The 22,539-nt window shown below is 48.1% G+C and overlaps 1 protein-coding gene across 1 annotated transcript in view; it reads left to right on the top strand.

Moving 5' to 3' along the window:
* The window catches only part of ICE1 (interactor of little elongation complex ELL subunit 1), a 478,826-nt gene that overhangs the window by 14,127 nt on the left and 442,160 nt on the right, over positions 1 to 22,539 (top strand). The window contains exon 2 of the mRNA XM_082258761.1: positions 15,700 to 15,838. Within this exon, the coding sequence (XP_082114887.1) occupies positions 15,752 to 15,838 (87 nt within the window). The 5' untranslated portion in view covers positions 15,700 to 15,751. The remainder of the gene's footprint in view (positions 1 to 15,699; positions 15,839 to 22,539) is intronic.

Genomic DNA, 22,539 nt, shown 5'->3' with positions numbered 1-22,539 from the left:
TGCAATCATTGAGGCTTATGCATCTGCCGGGCTCCAAGCTCCCCAAAATCTTAGAGCCCTTTCTACCAGGGCCCTGGCTACGTTCTGGGCTGAATAGAGCAGGAACTACCCCGATCTCAATCTCCAAAGCAGCCACCTGGTCTAGTTTCCAGACCTTTGTCAAGCATTACTGTCTAGATCTCTTATTTGCTAGCGACCAGGCTTTTGGAAGAAAAGTGCTTCACACTGTGGTCCCTCCCTAGCAGGTATGGTTTTTATAATGTCACTCTCATTAAGCCGTCCTGGAAGATGACTGAGGAAAAACAAGGTTATTACTTGTTGACTTCCAGGAATCTTCCAGGTCGGTGCTGCGTCCTGCCCTATTATACATGTTTTAGTATGGTGGTAGGTATGAAATTAGCTGTACCTTCAGTTATTTGTTATCACTGAGGGTCTCTGGCTCTCTCCTCCATTTAAACTAATGTGGATTATGTTTCCTGTGCTAGGTAGGAGGAACCTGTCTCTGATTAAGCCATCCTGGAAGATTTGTGGAAATCAAGTTAACCGGTAATAACTTAGTTTTTTGCACTGATACAGATGTTCATGGGGACACTGTGTGTGGGGATCTGTAACAGCTACAGTGGGTACAGAAAGTTTTCAGACCACCTTAAATTTTTCACTCTTTGTTATATTGCAGCCATTTGCTAAAATCATTTAGGTTCATTCTTCTTCCTCATAAATGTACACATAGCACCCCATACTGACAGAAAAACACAGAATTGTTGACATTGTTGCAGATTTATTAAAAAAGAAAAACTGAAATATCACATGGTCCTAAGTATTCAGACCCATTGCTCAGTATTTAGTAGAAGCCCCCTTTTGATCTAATACAGCCAGGAGTCTTTTTGGGAAAGATGCAACAAGTCTTTCACACCTGGATTTGGGGATCCTCTGCCATTCCTCCTTGCAGATCCTCTCCAGTTCTGTCAGGTTGGATGGTAAACGTTGGTGGACAGCCATTTTTAGGTCTCTCCAGAGATGCTCAATTGGGTTTAAGTCAGGGCTCTGGCTGGGCCATTTCAAGAACAGTCACGGAGTTGTTGTGAAGCCACTCCTTCGTTATTTTAGCTGTGTGCTTAGGGTCATTGTCTTGTTGGAAGGTAAACCTTCGGCCCAGTCTGAGGTCCAGAGCACTCTGGAGAAGGTTTTTGTCCAGGATATCCCTGTACTTGGCCGCATTCATCTTTCCCTCGATTGCAACCAGTCGTCCTGTCCCTGCAGCTGAAAAACACCCCCACAGCATGATGCTGCCACCACCATGCTTCACTGTTGGGACTGTATTGGACAGGTGATGAGCAGTGCCTGGTTTTCTCCACACATACCGCTTAGAATTAAAGCCAAAAAGTTCTATTTTGGTCTCATCAGACCAGAGAATCTTATTTCTCACCATCTTGAAGTCCTTCAGGTGTTTTTTAGCAAACTCCATGCGGGCTTTCATGTGTCTTACACTGAGGAGAGGCTTCCGTCGGGCCACTCTGCCATAAAGCCCCGACTGGTGGAGGGCTGCAGTGATGGTTGACTTTCTACAACTTTCTCCCATCTCCTGACTGCATCTCTGGAGCTCAGCCACAGTGATCTTTGGGTTCTTCTTTACCTCTCTCACCAAGGCTCTTCTCCCCCGATAGCTCAGTTTGGCCGGACGGCCAGCTCTAGGAAGGGTTCTGGTCATCCCAAACGTCTTCCATTTGAGGATTATGGAGGCCACTGTGCTCTTAGGAACCTAAGTGCAGCAGAAATCTTTTTGTAACCTTGGCCAGATCTGTGCCTTGCCACAATTCTGTCTCTGAGCTCTTCAGGCAGTTCCTTTTGACCTCATGATTCTCATTTGCTCTGACATGCATTGTGATCTGGAAGGTCTTATATAGACAGGTGTGTGGCTTTCCTAATCAAGTCCAATCAGTATAATCAAACACAGCTGGACTCAAATGAAGGTGTAGAACCATCTCAAGGATGATCAGAAGAAATGGAAAGCACCTGAGTTAAATATGTGTCACAGCAAAGGGTCTGAATACTTAGGACCATGTGATATTTCAGTTTTTCTTTTTTAATAAATCTGCAACAATGTCAACAATCCTGTGTTTTTCTGTCAGTACGGGGTGCTATGTGTACATTCATGAGGAAGAAGAATGAACTTAAATGATTTTAGCAAATGGCTGCAATATAACAAAGAGTGAAAAATTTAAGGGGGTCTGAATACTTTCCGTACCCACTGTATGTTTAAAATCATCCCTTGCATATTCCCCCACCCCCCTCATTTCCCTCTCTCTCTCCTCCCCCCCCCCCCCCAATCCACACTAAGCTCTCACTGAGCTCAGAAGGGAGGACTGACACAGAGACATGTGTCTCTATATACACTGTGAAGGTTGTGATTGGACACAGCCATCACGTGATCAGGAGGGCCAATCACAGCTCCCATATCCTGATCCTGTCTCCTTCCTTCTACTCGTGAGATGTTCCCTGTGCCACTGGCTGCAAAACAACCCCAAAGCATGATTGATCCACCCCCATGCTTAAAGCCTCGTACACACGAGTCGAAATTCGGCCGGTAATTTTCATCCGACGACTGATCTGCCCATTTTCGGCTTGTTAGTATGGTGCTCTCGACAACCGACTCCGACTTTTCGGCCGAAAAAATCCTTGTGTGCAGGCTATAAAATGTTTGTCCTCCGTCAAAACACGTCCGATTTTCGTGCAGTCAGTACAGATTTCGATGGGGAGAAATCTTATGAGCAAGACTAGGCATGCTCAGAGATGATAGAACACAAAGAAAGCAATCCAACACATGACATCACTTCTGAAGTAGAATTCTGTCCTGCGGGAAAATTCGTGTGCAGTCTAGAGCACATTCCAACCAACAGACACCACTCTGGACAAAAGACGAACGACCGGTCGGCGGAAATTCGTTGCGTGTGTACGAGGCTTTACAGTTGGACAGGGGTTCTTTTCATTAAATTCTGTGCCCCTTCTTCTCCAAACGTACCTTTTGCTCATTCCGACCAAAAAGTTCAATTTACCCTCATCAGTCCACAGAACTTGTTTCCAAAATGCATCAGGCTTGTCTATATGTTCATTTGCAAAGTTCAAACGCTGATTTTTGTGGTGATGACGTATATATTTATATATTTTTTTTTGTTTATAGTACAAAAAATAAAAAATGCAGTGGTGATCAAATACCCCCAAAAGAAAGCTCAATTTGTGGGGAAAAAAAATTATATAAATGATTTGTGAACAGTGTTGCCTGACCGCGCAATAGTCAGTTAGAGTAATGTAGTGCCGTATTACAAAAAATGGCCTGGTCATGAAGGGGGGGTAAATCTTTCAGAGGTCAAGTGGTTAGGCTTTGACAAAAAACCTGAAAGCTGTTTGGCTTCTGTGGAGCGCTGCGCCAGATTTTGCACTCTCCAGTTTTAGTAAATCAACCTCATTGTCTTCCCTTTTTTAAATAGTTTTTTAGCTCCCCCCCCACCCCTCCTTTAGAAAGGACTAGATACCCTCCTTCTTTGTTTCCCGTTGGACTACTAAGAAGAGAGATGTTATATTATGGATCTCTCTTTCCCTGAAATCAGGTATGTGTCTTACTTCTACCCTCAGTTGTTCACTGGTATTCCTTTGGTCAAGATATACTTTTGTTTGCTCATCATTCCTTTCCCTGAAGTCATGCACATTGGATTTCTCAGTGGCTGTTGCCTACCCCTCAGTTGGATTGTTTTTGGATGTCCTTTATGTCCAAGAAAAATTGCCTTCTTGGTCTCCTTAACCACTTTTGGACTGGAAGATTTTCCCCCTTAATGACCAGACCATATTTTGCGATTCGGCACTGGGTTACTTTAACCACTTACCGCAAAGTGACGTAGGTGTACGTCGGCAGACTTTGCAGGGTTATACCAGGATGATGCCTCTAGCTAGAGGCACCATCCCAGTACTGTGGTTTAGAGCCGACGGTCGGCTTTCCGTCTGTAGCGACCGATGTGGCTCGGGAGCCGCTCGATCGTTACCCGGGTGAGCGGTAGGGGACGTCGCCTTCCTTGACTTTGCCTGCGCCTCCCGTCCTACTGGGAGACCTGAGCACCCAGCCGGCGGAAACGCCGGCTGGATGGAATCAGCTTAGATCGGGTCTCCGATGACGTAACCCGGAGGCGGCGTCCATGACGTCACTTCCGGGTTACTCTGCTGCAAAAGGCGGCAAATTAAAAAAAAAAAGACTGATTCCAAAAATGCAGTTTCTCTATCGCTCATTGACAGACGTAGTCCTCGGTGATACAGCACCTTCGGGTTATGTTGCCTCCACAGGAGTAGGACTAGACAGGAAATAAAATGCTCTGGCCACACCCTAGGGGCAGTCCCAGAGGGTATATCCTCTCTCTCTCTGCCTCAGCAAATCAGTTTTTTTCTGTCTAGTCAGGAGTAAGGACCTAGATACCTTGCTGGGATCTTCGGTCCTGGCAGGATTTTTTTCTTAGAAAAGAATTTTTTAAGACAGCTTTTTTTCTCCAGTGTTCCTGTGAGATCTTCAAGCAAGAAAGCTGAACTGGGCGACGGGCTGGATGTTGAGATCCAGTGGTCACCCCAGTTCAGCCTACGAGCGCGTGCAGGCCCTAGCTCCGCGCTGGGTCGGCCGCGACATAGTCCCACTGGACGGGGACTGACCCTGCGAGTTAAACGTCTCGCTGAAACGCCAAAGACCATGAGTCACGGCGCCCGTATTGGTCGACAGCCCTCCCACCCCGGTGGAGAGGGGTACTGTCAGGAGTTGGCGCCCGCCTGGTTCCGGTATGGTGAGTAGTATGTTCCCCCTTTCCCCCTGACGGGTCTTGTGGTGAACGCGGGCCCCTCTCTGTAATGGTAAGGATGGGTTCCCCTCTATCCTATAACATGTCACAGATCCCCCTAATTGAGTGTGATTTTTGTGTACAAGAAGCCAGGAGGCTTGGTTTGGGAGCTGACAATCTAATTGTAAAGATGTGTAAATGATTGTAGTCAGTGGCAGTACTAGAACTTTACTGTGATAGTATAAGGTATCCTACCTGTCAGTAGCCACAGGGCGATGTCTATACATGTATACTGCATTCCAGATTATTCCTCCAGCTAAGCAGCGGACCGCATACGGCCCGCTAGGGTCCGGTACCTCCGACCACGCTGACCACCATGAGGGTGAAGGGTTGTGAGGCCGAGATCCTTCTGCAGACATGCCGCTATTCTGTGCAGGCCGCCGCCATTGTCTGGTAGATCGCACGAGGCCGCCATTTTGGTGTAGCCTCGTGTCTCCAGCATGGGGGCGGCCATGTTTGAGGTGACTCAAACACCTCATGGAGCCAGGGGGAGGAGCCGGCAGGCGTGTTAAGGGGCGGAGCCGCCTCTTTTACCCAGGAAATAGGGCCAAAGACTTCCTGTCTGTAACAAGACAAGCACTGAGCAAGCTGATGAAAACTTCTGTGCATCAGGGATGAGCCTTGGGGTCTGTCTCTCTCTGTGGGGTCCAAAAAGGCAGGTAACACTGAGGGACGCTGTTGCGACTGGGGGACACAAAAAAAAAAAAAAAAAGTTTTTTTTTTTTACTTTGTCATTTTTTGTCGCTGGCAAGTGTCTTGTATAATCATTGACCCTGCCGCATAGGCATCCCCACCTGATCCCCTCAAGGTGGCCGCAGGACCCTCCAGTACCCCACTTGTTTTTAATGCATTATCGGCAATTTTGGAGTCTTTGGTATCCCGGGTGGAGGTGGCCTGTCAGGGACGGGGGTCAAGTAGCGACCCCCGCCTACCCCTATTGTTTATCAGATACTTCAGATACGGATTCGGAACTGGTCAATGCAGTTGCAGGTCCTTCTTAGCGGGCTGTTGTCTCAGGTAATATCTCCTCAGCAGTGAGGAGCACGTTTCTGCCTCCGCCATAGCACAAGAGTGGTGGATGCACTAGTTGTGTCCGTCCGGGAAACCTTTAGTCTTGAGGTTACACCGGCAGAGGTAGCTGAGACTGAGATTCCTTTTTGGTACTTGTTAGCCTACCAAAAGGGCGAAGGATTTTCCTTTACCCAAATGGGGTCGTTTTGAAACGAACCCCTGTTATTTCCAAACGCATGGCTAGGTGCTATCCGTTTGAGGAATTCCTCTTTATAGGATAGACGGTACCACCTGCTGTCTTGCCACAGACTGTTAGGATAAAAAAACCTCGTAACTAACGAGGACCTTCCTTTTCTGCTCATATAGAGTTGTTCGTTCCGCGAGGGCGGGCGATAAGGCGAAAACCCTCCAAAGCCCCTTTAGAGTGGTTTCAAAGGGCGCTGGTTGGGTAAACAAAGAGTCCGGCTCAGCCAAGCCTGAAGAATATAGCCTGATGCGCCCCTACCCATCTCTGGGGTGGGGGGGGGGATGTCTTCACCGGTTTCTGGAGGACACAGGATCGAGTTTCGGTCACTTCCACCGGTGCGATTCTGCCCTTCTAACATTGAACGGTTTCAGGGGTTCTATTCGAACCTATTCACAATGCCCAGGAAAGAGGGCAAGGTGCGTCCAAATCTGGACTTGGGAAGAAATAGAGTCCATCCGTACAGTGGTGGCCTCCCTGCATCAAAGAGATTTCCTGGCGTCCATAGACATATAGGATGCCTATCTTTATATCCCCATCATCGCAGGACATCAGCGTTTTTTCGCTTTCCCAAAGATCATCCCTGGTTCCCACCAGGAGACTGAACTATCTGGGCCTAAGGTTGGATACATCCTGGGCAAGAGTTTCTCCTTGCTGGGAAACTCCAGAAGGTTCAGTCAACGATTCGGATGTTGCTGTCCGTCAATTGGCTGGGACAGATGGTGGCCTTCTTAGAGGCAGTACCGTATACCCAGTCTCATACCCAAATTCTCCTGAAGGAGATTCTTTTTTTAATGGAATCAGAATTCCGATTCCCTGGACAATCGGATCCGGTTGAGCGAGCGGACCAGGAAGTCTCCGATGCTCAACCAGGGGAAGTCATTTCTTCCGATAGTATCCAGATTACCAATAAGGGTATCGGAATTGTGAGCGATCAGATTTTGTCTGATTTACTGGATCGAGCAGCTCTAGAGCAGCCCGATTCGGATCCAATCGCATATGGCCTCTTCATCCAGAGGTTTTTTCCCTAGCTGTCCCTTCATTGGGACATCCCGGATGTGGATCTGTTGGCACCTTGGCCTAACAGGAAGGTGCGGAGGTTTGTAGCTCGCGCCACGATCCTCTAGCGGACGCAGCAGAAACGCTGATCGCCCCGTGGGGGCAGTATCAGCTACGGCATGCCTTCCATCCTCTCAAGTTGCTGCGGGAACTTCTTCGCAGGATAGAGGTGGAGGGAATTCCAGACCCATTGAGACCCAGGTACTGAAGGACAAGGGAGTGTCAGCTTCAGTTATTCCTACCTCCAGTTAAAGCAAGGAAAGCGACTTCCAGCACATGGAAGTCTTATATTGCATGGTGTGAATCTATTGGATTTTCCCCACATACCTATTCGGTGACCCGAATTTTGGTCTGTCTGCAACAAGGGGTTGAGCAGAAACTATCCTTGAGCACGATCAAGGGTCAGGTTTTCGGCGTTAGCAATCTTCTTTCAAGAAACCTTTGGCTAATCATTCCTTGGTGCGGAATTTCATCCAGGGGGTGCGACATCTGGCTCCGCCAGTGCGCGCACCCTTACCGCCTGGTATCTTAATTTAGTGTGGTCGGTTCTTCAGAAACTTCTCTTTGAAGATATTAGGGAGATTCCCTTGCTTACATTCCCAGAAGGTGGTCTTCTTGGTGGCCATTACTTCTCTACGCAGGGTGTCAGAACTGGCCGCATTATCCTGTCGTTCCCCAGATCTGGTGGTTCATAGGGATAAGGTGGTTCTTCTTCCGAATCCATCCTTCCTTCCTAAAGTGGTTTTCGTAAGACGGACTCACTTTTTGTGATCACGGATAGCCCTTGAAGGGGGTTGCCTGTGTCTGCCGCGACCATATCTACATGGATCAGTCAGACGGTGGTACAGGCTTATTCTATTAAGGGTCGGAATCCTCCGTTCCCTGTTAGGGCGCACTTCACTCGAGCGCTCAGTACTTCCTGGGCCTTTCGCCATCAGGCGTCAGTGGTCCAGGTATGTAAAGCGGCCACCTGGTCATCGGTACATACCTTTACAAAATTTTATAAAATTGATCTGATGGCATCGGCGGATGCCTCATTTGGCCGCAAGGTTTTGCAGGCCGCAATTTGAGGAGACCGGTGGTCTACCTCGAGGGTTTTTTTCTGTTTGAAAATTTTTTTGTTGAGTCTCCTCATTAAGGATGAGCATTGTAAACTTCTAGTTGGCACCGGTTGTGCCTTCTAGATTTGGATTTGATTTCCATTTTCCCACCCCTCATTTGTGATACTGCTCTGGGACTTCCCGAAGGTGCTGTATCACCGAGGACTACGTCTGTCAATGAGCGATAGAGAAAAATGGATTTTTGTAAAATCTTACCGTAAAATCCTTTTCTCTTAGCTCATTGACAGACGTAGTACCCGCCCCTCTGTTTTTTTGAGTTGGGTTGGGTTAAATTCTCTAAAGACTGCTTTTATGACATAACTGATTTGCTGAGGCAGAGAGAGAGAGGATATACCCTCTGGGACTGCCCCTAGGGTGTGGCCAGAGCATTTTATTTCCTGTCTAGTCCTACTCCTGTGGAGGCAACATAACCCGAAGGTGCTGTATCACCGAGGACTACGTCTGTCAATGAGCTAAGAGAAAAGGATTTTACGGTAAGATTTTACAAAAATCCATTTTTTCGGCGTTTTGCATACATGAGTAGTGTAGGGGTCTAGGGTCTTTTAGACCCTCGATCCCTCCATAAAGAGTACCTGTCACTGCATATTGGTGTCACAAGGGATGTTTACATTGCTTGTGACAGCAATAAAAGTGATCAGATTTTTATTTTTTAAAAAAACCTGTAATAAAGTTATAAAAATAAAATAAATAGGGAGAAAAAATTTTTTTTTAGCCGTCACCGTTAGCTCGCGCACGAAAGAAAACGTATACGGAAGTCGAGCCGCGAATTAAATCACTGTTCAAACCACACATGTGAGGTATCGCTGCGATCGCCAGAGTGTGAGCAATAATTTAAAAAAAAGAGCTACTCTCTAACTCTAAACTGGTAACCGTTAAAATTTTTTTAAAGCGTCGCCTATTGAGATTTCTATTGACCGTAGTTTGTCGACATTCCACGGGTGTGCGCAATTTTAACCGTAACATGTTGGGTATCTATTTACTCGGCGTGACATCATGTTTCACAATATACAAAACAAATGGGCTAACATTACTGTTTAGTATTTTTTAAATGCAGTGAAATGTGATTTTTCGTAATTTTTCCCAAAAATGGCGTTTTAAAGACCGCTGCGCAAATACCGCGTGACAAAAAATATTGCAATGACCAACATTTTATTCTCCAGAGTCTTTGCTAAAAAAAAAAATATATATATATATATATATATATATATATATATATATATAATGTTTGGGGGTTCTAAGTAGTTTTCTAGGAAAAAATACTGATTTTAACTTGTAAATAAAAGTGTCCGAAATAGGGCTGGGGCTTAAGTGGTTAACGGACAATTGTGCGGTCATGCGACGCTGTACCTAAATAAAATTGATGTCCTTTTTTTCCCACAAATAGAGCTTTCTTTTGGTGGTATTTGGTCACCTCTGCGATTTTTATTTTTTGCGCTATAAACAAAAAAATGAGCGTCAATTTCTGCTATATAACTTTCCCAAAAAAAAAAAGATTTTAGGCCAATTTGTTTTCTGCTACATATTTTTGGTAAAAAAAAATCTCAATAAGCGTATTTTGATTGGTTTGCGCAAAAGTTATCGCGTCTACTAACTACGGGAAAGATTTATGTCATTTTTATTTTTTAGATTTACTAGTAATGTTGGCAATCTGCGATTTATTTATTTTTTTGCAGGACTGCGACATTGCGGCGGACAGATCTCACCCCTGGCTGACATTTTTGACGCTTTTGGGGGGACCAGTGACATTACTACAGTGATCAGTGCTAAAAATATGCACTGTTACTGTAATAATGACACTGGCAGGGAAGGGGTTGACACTGGCAGGGAAGGGGTTAACACAGTACGTGAACAAGGGGTTAAATGTGTACCTAGGGGCGTGGCTTGTGAAGTGATCGCAGAGACCTGTGTTCCTATATAGCAGGATCACAGGCGCTCTGTGATCATTGCAGAGATAATAACGGTCAGCTGTGTTTACAACAGCTGCCCGTCCTTCTCTCTCAGCGGGTAGCGATCGTGGGTGTCAGGCGTCTGGCCCGTGCATCGGCATCCCCGCGGGAGGCGGGAGCGTGCCCCCTAGCTGCAGGCGAGCGACCGACATAGGTCTACATCGGTTCGCGCAGGAGAGCCGCACTGCCGCAGTAAAAAGGCGGCGGGTGGTCGTGAAGTGGTTAAATGAACAATAAATACAACTTTTGTACTTTTCTGAAAATCTTCTTCTTGAATATATCCTGTCAATGCGGTTGGGAATGTAGGAAACTGCTGTTTAAGTAATTTTTACATGAATTACCTGCAGACAATGCTAGCAAACAGTAAGGACCCATTTACACGAGTATCCTGATCAGGTCCGCCTGTCCGTTTTTCAGGTGGACCTGATCAGAAAGGTCCTTGCAGCCCTATGAACTTTTGTCCACTTACACAGCCTACATCTGGGGTCCATCCACATCTGGCAAAACAAAATGGAAAAGGACAAGATTGGTGGTAGCCTGATGTAAACGGACAGCAGAGTGCGTTTATACCCGGCTCTCCCTAGAGCTGAGCTCATCAACACAGAGTGATGGCATGCATAACCGGTGGCTAAAGGCAAAAGCGCTGTTTGAAGGTGTAAATTCTATTATCAATTTCTCAGACATTAAAATTATTTGTGCTTTTGCTGGCCAGTTTTTATCTTCAGTTTAAAGCACAGCTATTATTACCAGCAATAAAAGCATGACTTTGATTCCTTTTCCTTTCCTTTCCTACTCTAACCAAAACAAAAAAAGTTTTGGGTTACATATACCTGTAGCAAGATTTCCAGGCATTGGGCCTGATGTGGGTCTGCCATGGTTACCGGAAACGCCAGCAGCCCCTTTAAAGCGGTAGTATACTCCGCTATATGACTTTTACCTACAGGTAAGCCTATAACGGTTTAGGACATAGGTCGGCAACCCGCGGCTCTGGAGCCGCATGCGGCTCCTTTAAACCTTTGCTGCGGCTCCGGGGTGGATGAGGGAAGGAGGCGCACTGTGCGTTACGCAGAGCCGCCAATTGGCGGCCTTCTGGGTGTCATCAGTGCGCATAGCAATGGGCCCCGACACTCCCCCACTGTGGCGCTGTCCTGGCTGTGATTGGTCCAGGCTGGACCAATCATAGAGGACAACCCGGTGACGTCGCATGGGGGGCGGTGCGTGCATTAGTCACGCACCGTCCCGACGTCACCTTCCCGCCCGCCGTCAGAGAGGAGGGCAGCGTAGCGAATGCAGGTCGAGGAAGAAGAAGAAGACGTCCGACCAAGACCCGACTCCCGTCAGCAGCACGCCAGGCACGGTGACGGCAGGTAAGTGAAGTGATGCTTTGAAGGGGGCACGCACGCACGCTGGTCTCTGCATTGAAAGGGGGCATGTACGCTGGTCACTGCTTTGAAAGGGGCATGTACGCTGGTCACCACCATTGAAAGGGGCATGTACGCTGGTCACCACCATTGAAAGGGGCATGTACGCTGGTCACCACCAATGAAAGGGGCATGTACGCTGGTCATCACCATTGAAAGGGGCATGTACGCTGGTCACCACCATTGAAAGGGGCATGTACGCTGGTCACCACCATTGAAAGGGGCATGTACGCTGGTCACCACCATTGAAAGGGGCATGTATGCTGGTCACTACATTGAAAGGGGGCATATATGCAGTGTTATATTTGTTTTAAATATCGCAATGGTTTTGCGGCTCCCAGTTTTTTTTTTCCCTTCATAAACGGGTCCAAGTGGCTCTTTTTGTCTTAAAGGTTGCAGACCCCTGGTTTAGGAGATATTCAACGTGCATGCAGCCGCTGACGTCTGCGGCGCATGCGCTCTGAATGTCCGGCGGATCTTCAGAGCTCCTTGCCGTATCTTGCCGGAAAGTGAAACTCCCGCACGCACGCGTGGGAGTGACGTCATTGCGGCTCCAGCCACTCACAGCGCCGGAGCCGCCGAACCAGGAAGAGACGCCGAGGCAGCATGTCAGCTCCCTCAGCATTGTCCAGACGACCGTGCTGGGGCTTCGTTCTAAGGTAAGTATTTCATAATGAGCTAATATGCGATGCATACTAGCTCACTATGCCTTTGTCCTGCAGGGTTTTTTTTTTTTTTTTTTTTTTTTTTTTTTGAGTATACAACCGCTTTTAAGCTGAATACCCAAGTGTGAGATTTTAGTCAAAGACCAGTCCGGCATCTTTGGTTTGTTTTGTTTATTTTATATTGGGGATGGGAGAAGGGAATGAGTGGGATACTCCTCTGGCTCAACTAGGTACAAATGGGACACTTTGAAGAAAAATGCCTTTCAGCAATGTCTTGACGCCAGCTAGAGGCCAACCAATGCTTGCTGGCGCTTGAAAAACACTGACTTGCTGTACTGTACTTGAACTTGACTTCTGACACTCTGATTAGCTTAAAAGTCCCAAACACTGCTCCTTCCAGTCCTTCCTGACTGAGGTAGCCTCTGTATACTGCTTCTGCACCTCTCAACACTGTGCACTGCACGCTGTACCCTTTAACACTTCAGGGCCAACCCCTGGCGCCCCCTCTGTACTTCAGGGTCCTCTCACTAGGCACCCCCTCTACACTTCAGGGTCCACACACTGGCACCTTATTTGCTCTTCAGGGTCAACACTGGCACCCCCTTTACACTTGCTTCTGCACCAGCTAGCTAGCTCCTGGATCCCTAAGACCTTCACCGGAGTGGTCCCCTCACTCTAGGAAGACCCCCAGGGGCAGTTTGCACTGCTCACGAACTGGGAATGCTTTCCTGAAACTGGAGCCCTCTCAGCTCCGCTGGTCCTCTGCACCGGATCCTCTCTGCAGCTCAGCTCAGCCTTCTGTCCCCTCTCACTAGGCAAGCCGCCCGGGACACCCGATTCCTCTGAAAGGAGAAGAGACAGCCGTACTCTCCCTCCTGGGACTTTGCTTCCCGCCAAAGACCTTGCGTCATGTGCTCCCCTCTAATTTATACCCATTCTCAGAATGCTGTGCGGCAGAATCTGCCGTTCTGGGGTAGATACAGGCCTGAGTGTGCCATTGGCTTGGTTTCCTCCACTGTTCAATGAGAACCCTCTCATGGAGCACACTGGGGAGACTCCCCAATCTCAACAGCCACACCTGGGAGACATGACAGCCCAGCTAAAAATCATGGCCCTGCTGATAAGCAGACAAGGCCCACTATACTTTACCTAGGACCTACCTTGTAGGGTGCTACATCCCTAAAGCATAAATAAAAGCAGAGACCATCACTACACCACATAACAGTGTGGCTCCTCACAGCCCTACCCTCTCCCATATTTGTTGACAGCGGCATTTTTGGTAAAATAAGTAACAAATGGCTGTAAAAAAAACAGGTGAGGGGGGATTGGTAGGGATAGAAATGGACTGTTACAGGCAAAGAATTTCTACAGAGAAATTTATGGGAGCAAAATATTACGTTCATTCCCTCAGGTGGTAGTGGGTTTTTGTCAGTTGGTTGACCAATTTTAGTATTGTGCTATGGGCATGTTACAATGTATCATCTTTCTACACCAGTGTTAATTTCGTCGACTAAAACCGACTAAAACGTTTTCGTCGACTAACACAATTCAGATGACTAAAATACGACTAAAACTAAAATGGCATTTTAGTCTTAAGACTAAAATACGACTAAAACTAAAATGGCATTTTAGTCAAAAGACTATAACTAAAACTAAATCGAAATTTGCTGCCAAAAATTAACACTGGTGCATGCTCAAAGCATAAATAATAACATATTAGATTTTTCACTCCAGGACCAGCAGTAGTATATAATGAGTTTGGAAATTGTAGAGAAATGCTTAAATAATGCATTACAAATTACAATTGAACTACACCCATTTGATTATAGATGACTAAAATGAGTTTTAGTCGACTAAAATGTAGGGCGTTTTAGTCGACTAAAATATACTGGAGTTTTAGTCGACTAAATACGACTAAAACTAAAACACTTGCAGAAGACTAAAATGGGACTAAAACTAAAATGCCATTTTAGTCCTAAGACTAAGACTAAAACTAAATTGAAATTTGCTGCCAAAATTAACACTGTTCTACACATGCAACATAATGTTATATAACATACTATAGAGCAGTGTTTCTCAACCTTTTTTCAGCTGCGGCACCCTTAACAATTCTGCACAGTCTCAAGGCACCCCATTCTAAAATGTAAAAAAAACCCTGAAAATAATAGTTTTACATAAGGCAGCAACATACACATGGGCCATCCAACATTAGAAGTGATTTATTCCTCCACTATTGCAAACTTGTACGGACTAGTATTCTAGGGTTTCTCTTCTTTATTTGCTAATGTGACCCCAGTGCTGATGGAGAAGGGATGAGGAGGAGTAAATAAGGATGCTGTGCAAGCACCTGTCAACCTCCTTACAAAGCAGTGATGACACTGGTTGTCAGGGTGCCTGTGGCTTGACCCGCACAGTGCCCAGGGTTGTCAGGATGCCTGTGGCTTGACCCGCACAGTGCCCAGGGTTGTCAGGATGCCTGTGGCTTGACCCGCACAGTGCCCAGGGTTGTCAGGATGCCTGTGGCTTGACCCGCACAGTGCCCAGGGTTGTCAGGGAGCCAGTGGCTTGACCCGCACAGTGCCCAGGGTTGTCTGGGTGCCAGTGGTTTGACCAGCACAGCGCCCAGGGTTGTCAGGGTGCCAGTGGCTTGACCAGCACAGTACCCAGAGTTGTAATTCTACAAAGTAAAAACCTGTGGAAATCTGTTGAAATTTTGCCAAGGCACCCCTAAAGAACCCAGGAGGCACACCCTGGTTGAAAAAGGCTGCTATAGAGGTTTCAGCAGACTTAGGCCCCTTTCACACAGGGAGTCCGTTAGGCGGACTCCATTTTTCTCAGCGGGGGATTGATCCACCGATCCCCCGCTGAGCAGGCGGATGGCAGCTGTGTGCGGAGACACAGCTGTCAGGTCCCGCTGTTCTCTATGGGGGAATCGGATGGGAACGGACCGTCTGTCCGTTCTCATCCAATCCCATCCGATCCGCTGGACGGATGGAAAATAGGGTTTCCATCCGTCCAGATTTGACGGATCAGATGTCAGCGGACATGTCTCCGCTAACATTCGATGCCCCATAGAGATGCATGAGGCATCCGTTCAGATCCGCCAAAAAAACGGACAGGTGGATCAGAACGGTCCGCCTGTGTGAAAGGGGCCTTACTGGTATGTTGGAAATGTAACTTTTGGTAAGCTATAATTCTTATTTGGATGGTAGTGTTCTTCCGCCATGACGTTGTTTGACTACAGAGGTCTGCAATACTAAACATTCTGCAGAACTAGCTATGTGAACTAAATCAGTATGTACATTATTTTAAGAAAAAGTGCACTGCATGCTTTTACATACAGCATTTGTTTTCCTATTTTCAGGTTTAAATCTGATTTTCCAAGTTAACCAGGCCACTTTATCAATTCATGCACCATGATGCCCGGGGAGAATCCCTCAAACGTTGCAGGAATCGCATCAGAAGCAGCAGGATCTTGTCAGAACTGTACATCATTACAGCAGGTATGGAATGATTAAACTGTATTAATGCAACCCACTTTGTAGGTCAGTCACCTAAATTGGAATGCATATTTAGGCTTAATTAACTCTTAATCTTCTTTCCTAGCAGTTGATTACCAAATAGGACAGGGCTCAAAATTTAAAGTCCTGAGCTACTAGCCAGGCCATCAGGGTTACTTGCCACCAGTTGCCCCACCCAACTCCTACCCTGCCCCACCCCTAAACACGCCCTCATAAATTATCTCATAAAATTACACTGTTAAATGTTTTTGCATTAATGCAGAAGTTACAAAAATAAATATTAATAACAATGTTTTCAGTGCAGCCTCATCAGTGCCCATCAAGGGTCTGGAGGGTGGGGGCTGAAGAGCACGGGGGGGGGGGGCTGAAGAGCACTGGGGAGGGCTGGAGGGGGGGGGGGGTTGAAGAGCACTGGGGAGGGCTGGAGGGGGGGGGCTGAAGAGCACTGGGGAGGGCTGGAGGGGGGGGGGCTGAAGAGCACTGGGGAGGGCTGGAGGGGGGAGGCTGAAGAGCACTGGGGGGGCTGAAGAGGGAGGGGGGGGGGCTGGACAGGAGTGGGGGGAGCTGTACAGCACTAGGGGGGCCAGCAAAAAAAAAAAAAGTTGGATAGGAGGGGGATGGGGCGGCTGCATATAGAGGAATTGAGCAAAGATCAGTTCCTCTATATGCAGCCGCCCCACCGCTCCTTCTATGCAGTCACACAGGGAGGCAGCGGCTGCTCAATCTTCGGGCACTCAACTTCTTCCAGCCCCCGGGAGCAGAGCAGCGCAGAAGGAGGGAGCAAGCTGCCTTAAGTGGAAGAGATGATCGCGCGAGATAATCCCTATGCCAGTGTCAGAGCGCGGATCATCCAACTGTAACAGCTTGTAATTGCTGGGCGCTCGCTGACACACACAGTCCCGCCTCCTAGCCCGCCTTCTTTGATAGACGTCACACGTCCTGGTTGGCCAGGTGTTCTGTCCATCAAAGAAGCCGGGCTAGGAGGCGGGACTGTGTGTGTCAGCGAAAAACACATAATGAGCTAGTATGCATCGCATACTAGCTCATTATGAAATACCTAAGAACGAAGCCCCGAAGTGTCGACCGACCGCTCACCTCTCTCATGGGTGACATGTTGTGTCGTCCTTCTTCCGGGTTTGCGGCATCCGGCCATCTAATTGGCTGGAGCCGCGATGACGTCACTCCCGCGAATGCGCGTGGGAGCCAACGGTATTGGCAGGGGGCTCTGAAGGAATGGCACGAGCGGCCGTTCCTTCAGAGCGCATGCGCCAGTGATGTCACTGGCTGCATGCAAAGTAAATTTCTCTATCGCTCATTGACAGACGTAGTCTTCTTGATTCTCAAGAGCTGGGTTATGTTGTCTCCGCAGGAGTAGGACTAGGCAGAATGACAAAAACGTTCTGGCTCCACCCTAGGGGCAGTCCCTGAGGGTATATCCTCCCTCTCTCTGCTACAGGGAATTAGTTTTTTTCTGTCTAGTCAGGAGTAAGGACCTAAGTTCCTTGCTGGGATCTTTTGGTCCTGGCAAGACTTTTTTTCTTTAAGAAAAAGACATTTTTTTAGGTAGTTTTCTCCAGTGTTTTTTTCCTGTGAGATCTTCAAGCAAAAATGCCGGACTGAGCGACACTTGTGGTCACCCCAGCCGGCCTACGAGCGCGCACAGACCATGGCATTGCGCTTGGTCGGCCGCGACATATTCAAGTAAGTATGCGGGGCCGGGCGACGGGCTGGATGTTGAGATCCAGTGGTCACCCCGGTTTCTGCCTAAGAGCGCGTGCAGACCAGTGCGCTGAGTCGGCCACGACGGAGTCCCAGCAAAGGGACTGACTTTGCGAGTTAAAAGCTCGCTTGGACGCCAGGTACCAGAGAGTCGAGGCGTCCACAAACCCCCACCCCGGTGGAGAGGGTATTGTGAAGAGAGGGTGCCTGTCGGTTCGGTATGGTGAGTAAACGTTCCCTTTTTTCCTCATTATGAGGCAGTATATATTATGGGCCCCTCCATATATGGTCAGTATATATCTGATACTTACAAGTCCCCCTTGTAATACAGCATGTGTTTGTGGGAAGTGGACTTGGTTCAAGAGCTAACACTCTACCCAGCAGACTGTAAATTACAGCAGACATAGGAGGTATAATCCTACCTTATGTGCAGTGTATCTCTGTAGATCCATATGTCACCTCTTAGCAGAGTGCAGGTGGATGTGCTGGGAAGACGATATCGGCGGTCCGCCGCCATTTTGCCGTAGACCGAATGCATGTATGTCCTCAGGTCACGCCGGCCGCCATGTTTTTGGAGTCTTATGTCTCTTCTATGGGGGCGGCCATGTTTTGTGAGCCCAGCTACCTCGTGGAGGGCTGGGAACGCCGGAAGGCGTACACAGGGGGCGGAGCCACGCCTTCTGCCCGGGAAAAAAGCAAACAGCTCCTTCCAGTCTGTGTAAGACAGACGCTGACTGCAGTTTGTTGGAAACTGCGCTGCATCGGTTGGTGAGCCTTGGGGGTCCCTCTCTCTCTCTCTGGGATCGAGAAGCAGGTACTCTGAGGGGCGCTATTGCGCTAGGGGGAGACACACAAAAAAAAAAAAAAAAAAAGGAAAAAGTTTTTTTGTTTTTGCTGGCAAAGGTGTCCTGTATTAACATGGACCCTGCCACTCATGTATCTCCTCCGGATCCCCTCGAGGGGTCTGCGGGATCCTCCAGCACCCCATTGACAATTGAATCTTTGTCAGCTATTATGGAAACTTTTGTGTCCCGGGTGGAAGTGGCTTGTCAGGGACAGGGCGCAAGAAAGCGACCCCCGCCTAACCCCTTATTATCTGAAACTTCGGATTCAGACTCTGAGCCTATTTCTGCAGTTGCAGGTACTTCATCTGGTATTGGTGTCTCGGGTCCTGTCTCTTCAGACAGTGAGGAGGATGTTTCGGCATCCGCCATAGCCCGAGAGGAAGCGTTGGTAAACGCACTCATTGTATCTGTTCAAGAGACTTTAAGGTTACAGGGTACTCCATCGGAAATAGCTGAAACTGAGATCCCTTTTGGGACTAAAAAGCGCATCAAAGTGGCGAAGGTTTTTCCATTGCCCAAATGTTTTGGCAATCCAATCGAAGAAGAATGGCGTCTGCCAAAACGCACTTTTAATATTTCTAAACGCATTGACAGGCGTTATCCGTTTTGAGGAAACCCTTATTAAGAAATGGACAGAACCACCTGTGGTGGATTCACCTATTGCTAGATTGAATAAAGCCACGGTTATTCCTTTAGAAGACGCTCCGTCTTTTAAAGATCCAGTGGATCGCAAGATAGAAGCTATGTCTCGCACCATGTTTTCCTTGATTGGATCAGCTTTCAGACCAATAATTGCTATTGGTCTGGTTTCGCAGGCTGTAACTGAATGGACCAAGTGGTTACGCCGGGACTTAGAAGAAGTCCCTCAGGCGGTATCAGATTTGTTGGAACAAATGATACAGGGGTTACAGTTTGTATGTGATGCGGCGTTAGACGCCACTCCATTAATGGCGCGAGCATCAGTCTCAGCAGTGGTTCTCAGGCGTACACTGTGGCTAAAAGGTTGGTTAGCCGACCAAGGTTCCAAAAAAGCATTGGCTAATATCCCCTTTTCAGGAGAGCGTCTATTTGGAGCCAACTTAGATGAGATCATTAAGGATCTCACCGGTGGAAAAAGCACCTTTTTACCGCAAAATTTTAAAAGTAGAGGAACTCGTCAAAGACGAGGGCCTTCTTTTTCTGCTCACAAGAGGTTTTTTCGTCCAGCGGGTGAAAAAACTAAGTCCTCCAAAGCTCCTACAGGAGGCGTCAGGGGTCGTTGGTCGGGCAAGCAAAAGCCCGCCCCCTCCAGACCTGAAGATAAACCATCCAAAGCCTGAAGGTGCGCCCCCACCCATAACTGGGGTGGGGGGACGTCTTCGCCGGTTCCCGGATCCATGGCTTTCCAGAATCCCGGACAATTGGGTTTGCGAAGTCATAAGGTCAGGGTACAAGATCGAGTTTCGATCTCTCCCACCGGCGCGATTCTTCCCTTCCAATATCCGTCTATCCGCAGATCGTTTAGAAGATCTGAGGAGAGCAGTCACAGATTTACTACAACAAGGAGTGGTAGTCCACGTTCCTTGGACAGAACGGTTTCAAGGGTTTTATTCAAACCTGTTTACAATACCCAGGAAAGAGGGCAAAGTGCGTCCAATTCTGGACTTAAGAGCACTCAATTCTTTCGTCAACATAAGAAGATTCAGAATGGAGTCCATTCGCACGGTAGCAGCCTTCCTGCATCCAGGGGATGTCCTAGCGTCCATAGACATCAAGGACGCCTATCTTCACATTCCCATTTTCGCAGGACATCAGCGTTTTCTACGCTTTTCCGTAGAGGAGAACCACTATCAGTTTGTGGCGTTACCTTTCGGTCTCGCCACGGCTCCGCGGGTCTTCACAAAGGTGTTGGCCCCAATGTTGGCACTTCTGCGCCAAAGAGGTATATCGATTCTAGGTTACCTAGACGATCTTCTGCTTCATGCAGAGTCTCCTCAGACCTTGCTACAAAACATAGAAATTACTATGATTTCTTTACAGGAATTCGGGTGGCTGGTGAACCAGCAAAAGTCATTTCTGGTTCCCACCCAGAGGCTCGAATATCTGGGTCTAATTCTAGACACAGTCAGGACGAGAGTTTTCCTTCCGGTAGGGAAACTTCGAAAGATTCAATCAGCAGTCCAGTTGTTACTGTCCAACAGCTGGTCTTCCCTTCGGACGTGCATGAGGGTTCTGGGGTTGATGGTGGCTTCATTCGAAGCAGTCCCATTTGCCCAGTCCCATACCCGAATTCTTCAGCAAGAGATTCTTCTCAGATGGAATCGGAATCCGGAATCCCTGGACAATCAGATACGATTGAGCAAACAGACCAGAGAGTCTCTGGTTTGGTGGCTTCGGTCTCCAATGCTCAGTCAGGGAAAGTCATTTCTGCCAATATATTGGACGATAGTGACCACGGATGCCAGTCTATCCGGATGGGGAGGAATTCTTGGTCAGTTATCTGTCCAGGGACTTTGGTCCCCGGAAGAATCCAGGTTACCGATAAATGTATTGGAACTGAGAGCGATCAGACTTTGTCTGATTCACTGGACCGAGCAGCTCCAGGGCAGCCCGGTTCGGATCCAGTCGGACAATGCCACGGCCGTGGCTTATGTCAATCATCAGGGGGGCACCAAGAGTGTCCGAGCGGCCAAAGAAGTGGCTTGCATTCTTCGCTGGGCGGAACGATTTGTTCCAACAATCTCTGCGGTGTTCATTCCGGGGGTGGAGAATTGGCAGGCAGATTATCTCAGCCGTCAGACCCTGGATCAGGGGGAATGGTCCCTCCATCCAGACGTTTTCCACCAGTTGTGCCTACGGTGGGGCACCCCGGATGTGGATCTGTTGGCATCACGATTCAACAGGAAAGTTCAGAGATTCGTGGCTCGCTCCCGCGATCCTCTAGCAGAAACCGCAGACGCACTGATCGCCCCGTGGGGGCAATACCAGCTAATATATGCCTTCCCTCCTCTCGCGTTACTGCCAAGACTTCTTTGCAGGGTAGAGGAGGAAGGAATCCCAGTAATCCTGGTAGCTCCGGACTGGCCTCGTCGAGCTTGGTACGCCGACATGGTCAGACTGGTGGCGGACGTCCCAGGGAGACTTCCTCTCAGGGAGGATCTACTGTCTCAGGGACCGATCTTCCATCCTGCTTTACGATCGCTGGCTTTAACGGCCTGGCTATTGAGACCCAGGTGCTGAAGGACAAAGGTTTGTCAGCTTCAGTTATTCCTACTCTAGTTGAAGCAAGGAAAGTGACTTCCAGAAAGATTTATCATCGCACATGGAAGTCCTACATTGCATGGTGTGAACCTTTGGGGTTCCGTCCTCGGTCTTATTCGATTAGTCGAATATTGGCTTTTCTGCAACAAGGGGTTGAGCAGAAACTGGCCTTGAGTACTATCAAGGTTCAGGTCTCAGCATTAGCCATCTTCTTTCAGAAGCCTTTGGCTACTCATTCCTTGGTGCGGAATTTCATCCAGGGGGTGCGACATCTGGCTCCGCCAGTGCACGCGCCGTTACCCCCCTGGGATCTTAATCTAGTGTTGTCGGTTCTTCAGAAACCTCCCTTTGAAGATATTAGGGAGATTCCTCTACCCACGTTGTCCCAGAAGGTGGCCTTCTTGGTGGCTATTACTTCTGCACGCAGGGTGTCAGAACTGGCCGCATTATCTTGTCGTTCACCATATCTGGTGGTTCATAGAGATAAGGTGGTTCTTCGTCCGAATCCATCCTTCCTACCAAAAGTGGTTTCAGAATTTCATCTGAATGAAGAAATTGTATTACCTTCCCTGTGTCCTAAGCCCAGTCATCCTCGGGAATTTGCTTTGCACTCCTTGGATGTGGTCCGGGCGATCAGGGTATACTTGAAAACGACAGTCTCGTTTCGCAAGACGGATTCACTTTTTGTGATCCCAGATGGACCCAAAAAGGGGTTGCCTACATCTGCCGCGACCATTTCCAGATGGATCAGACAGACGGTAGTGCAGGCTTATTCTATTAAGGGTCGGGAGCCCCCGTTCCCTGTTAAGGCGCACTCCACTCGGGCACTTAGTGCGTCATGGGCCTTTCGCCATCAGGCGTCAGTGGTCCAGGTGTGCA

The sequence above is a fragment of the Pelophylax lessonae genome (assembly GCF_965119305.1).
Source record: "Pelophylax lessonae genome assembly, chromosome: 5".
In the NCBI taxonomy this organism is placed as follows: domain Eukaryota; kingdom Metazoa; phylum Chordata; class Amphibia; order Anura; family Ranidae; genus Pelophylax; species Pelophylax lessonae.
The sequence above is the reverse complement of the archived record's forward strand: the minus strand, read 5'-3'. Positions and strand labels throughout refer to the sequence as shown.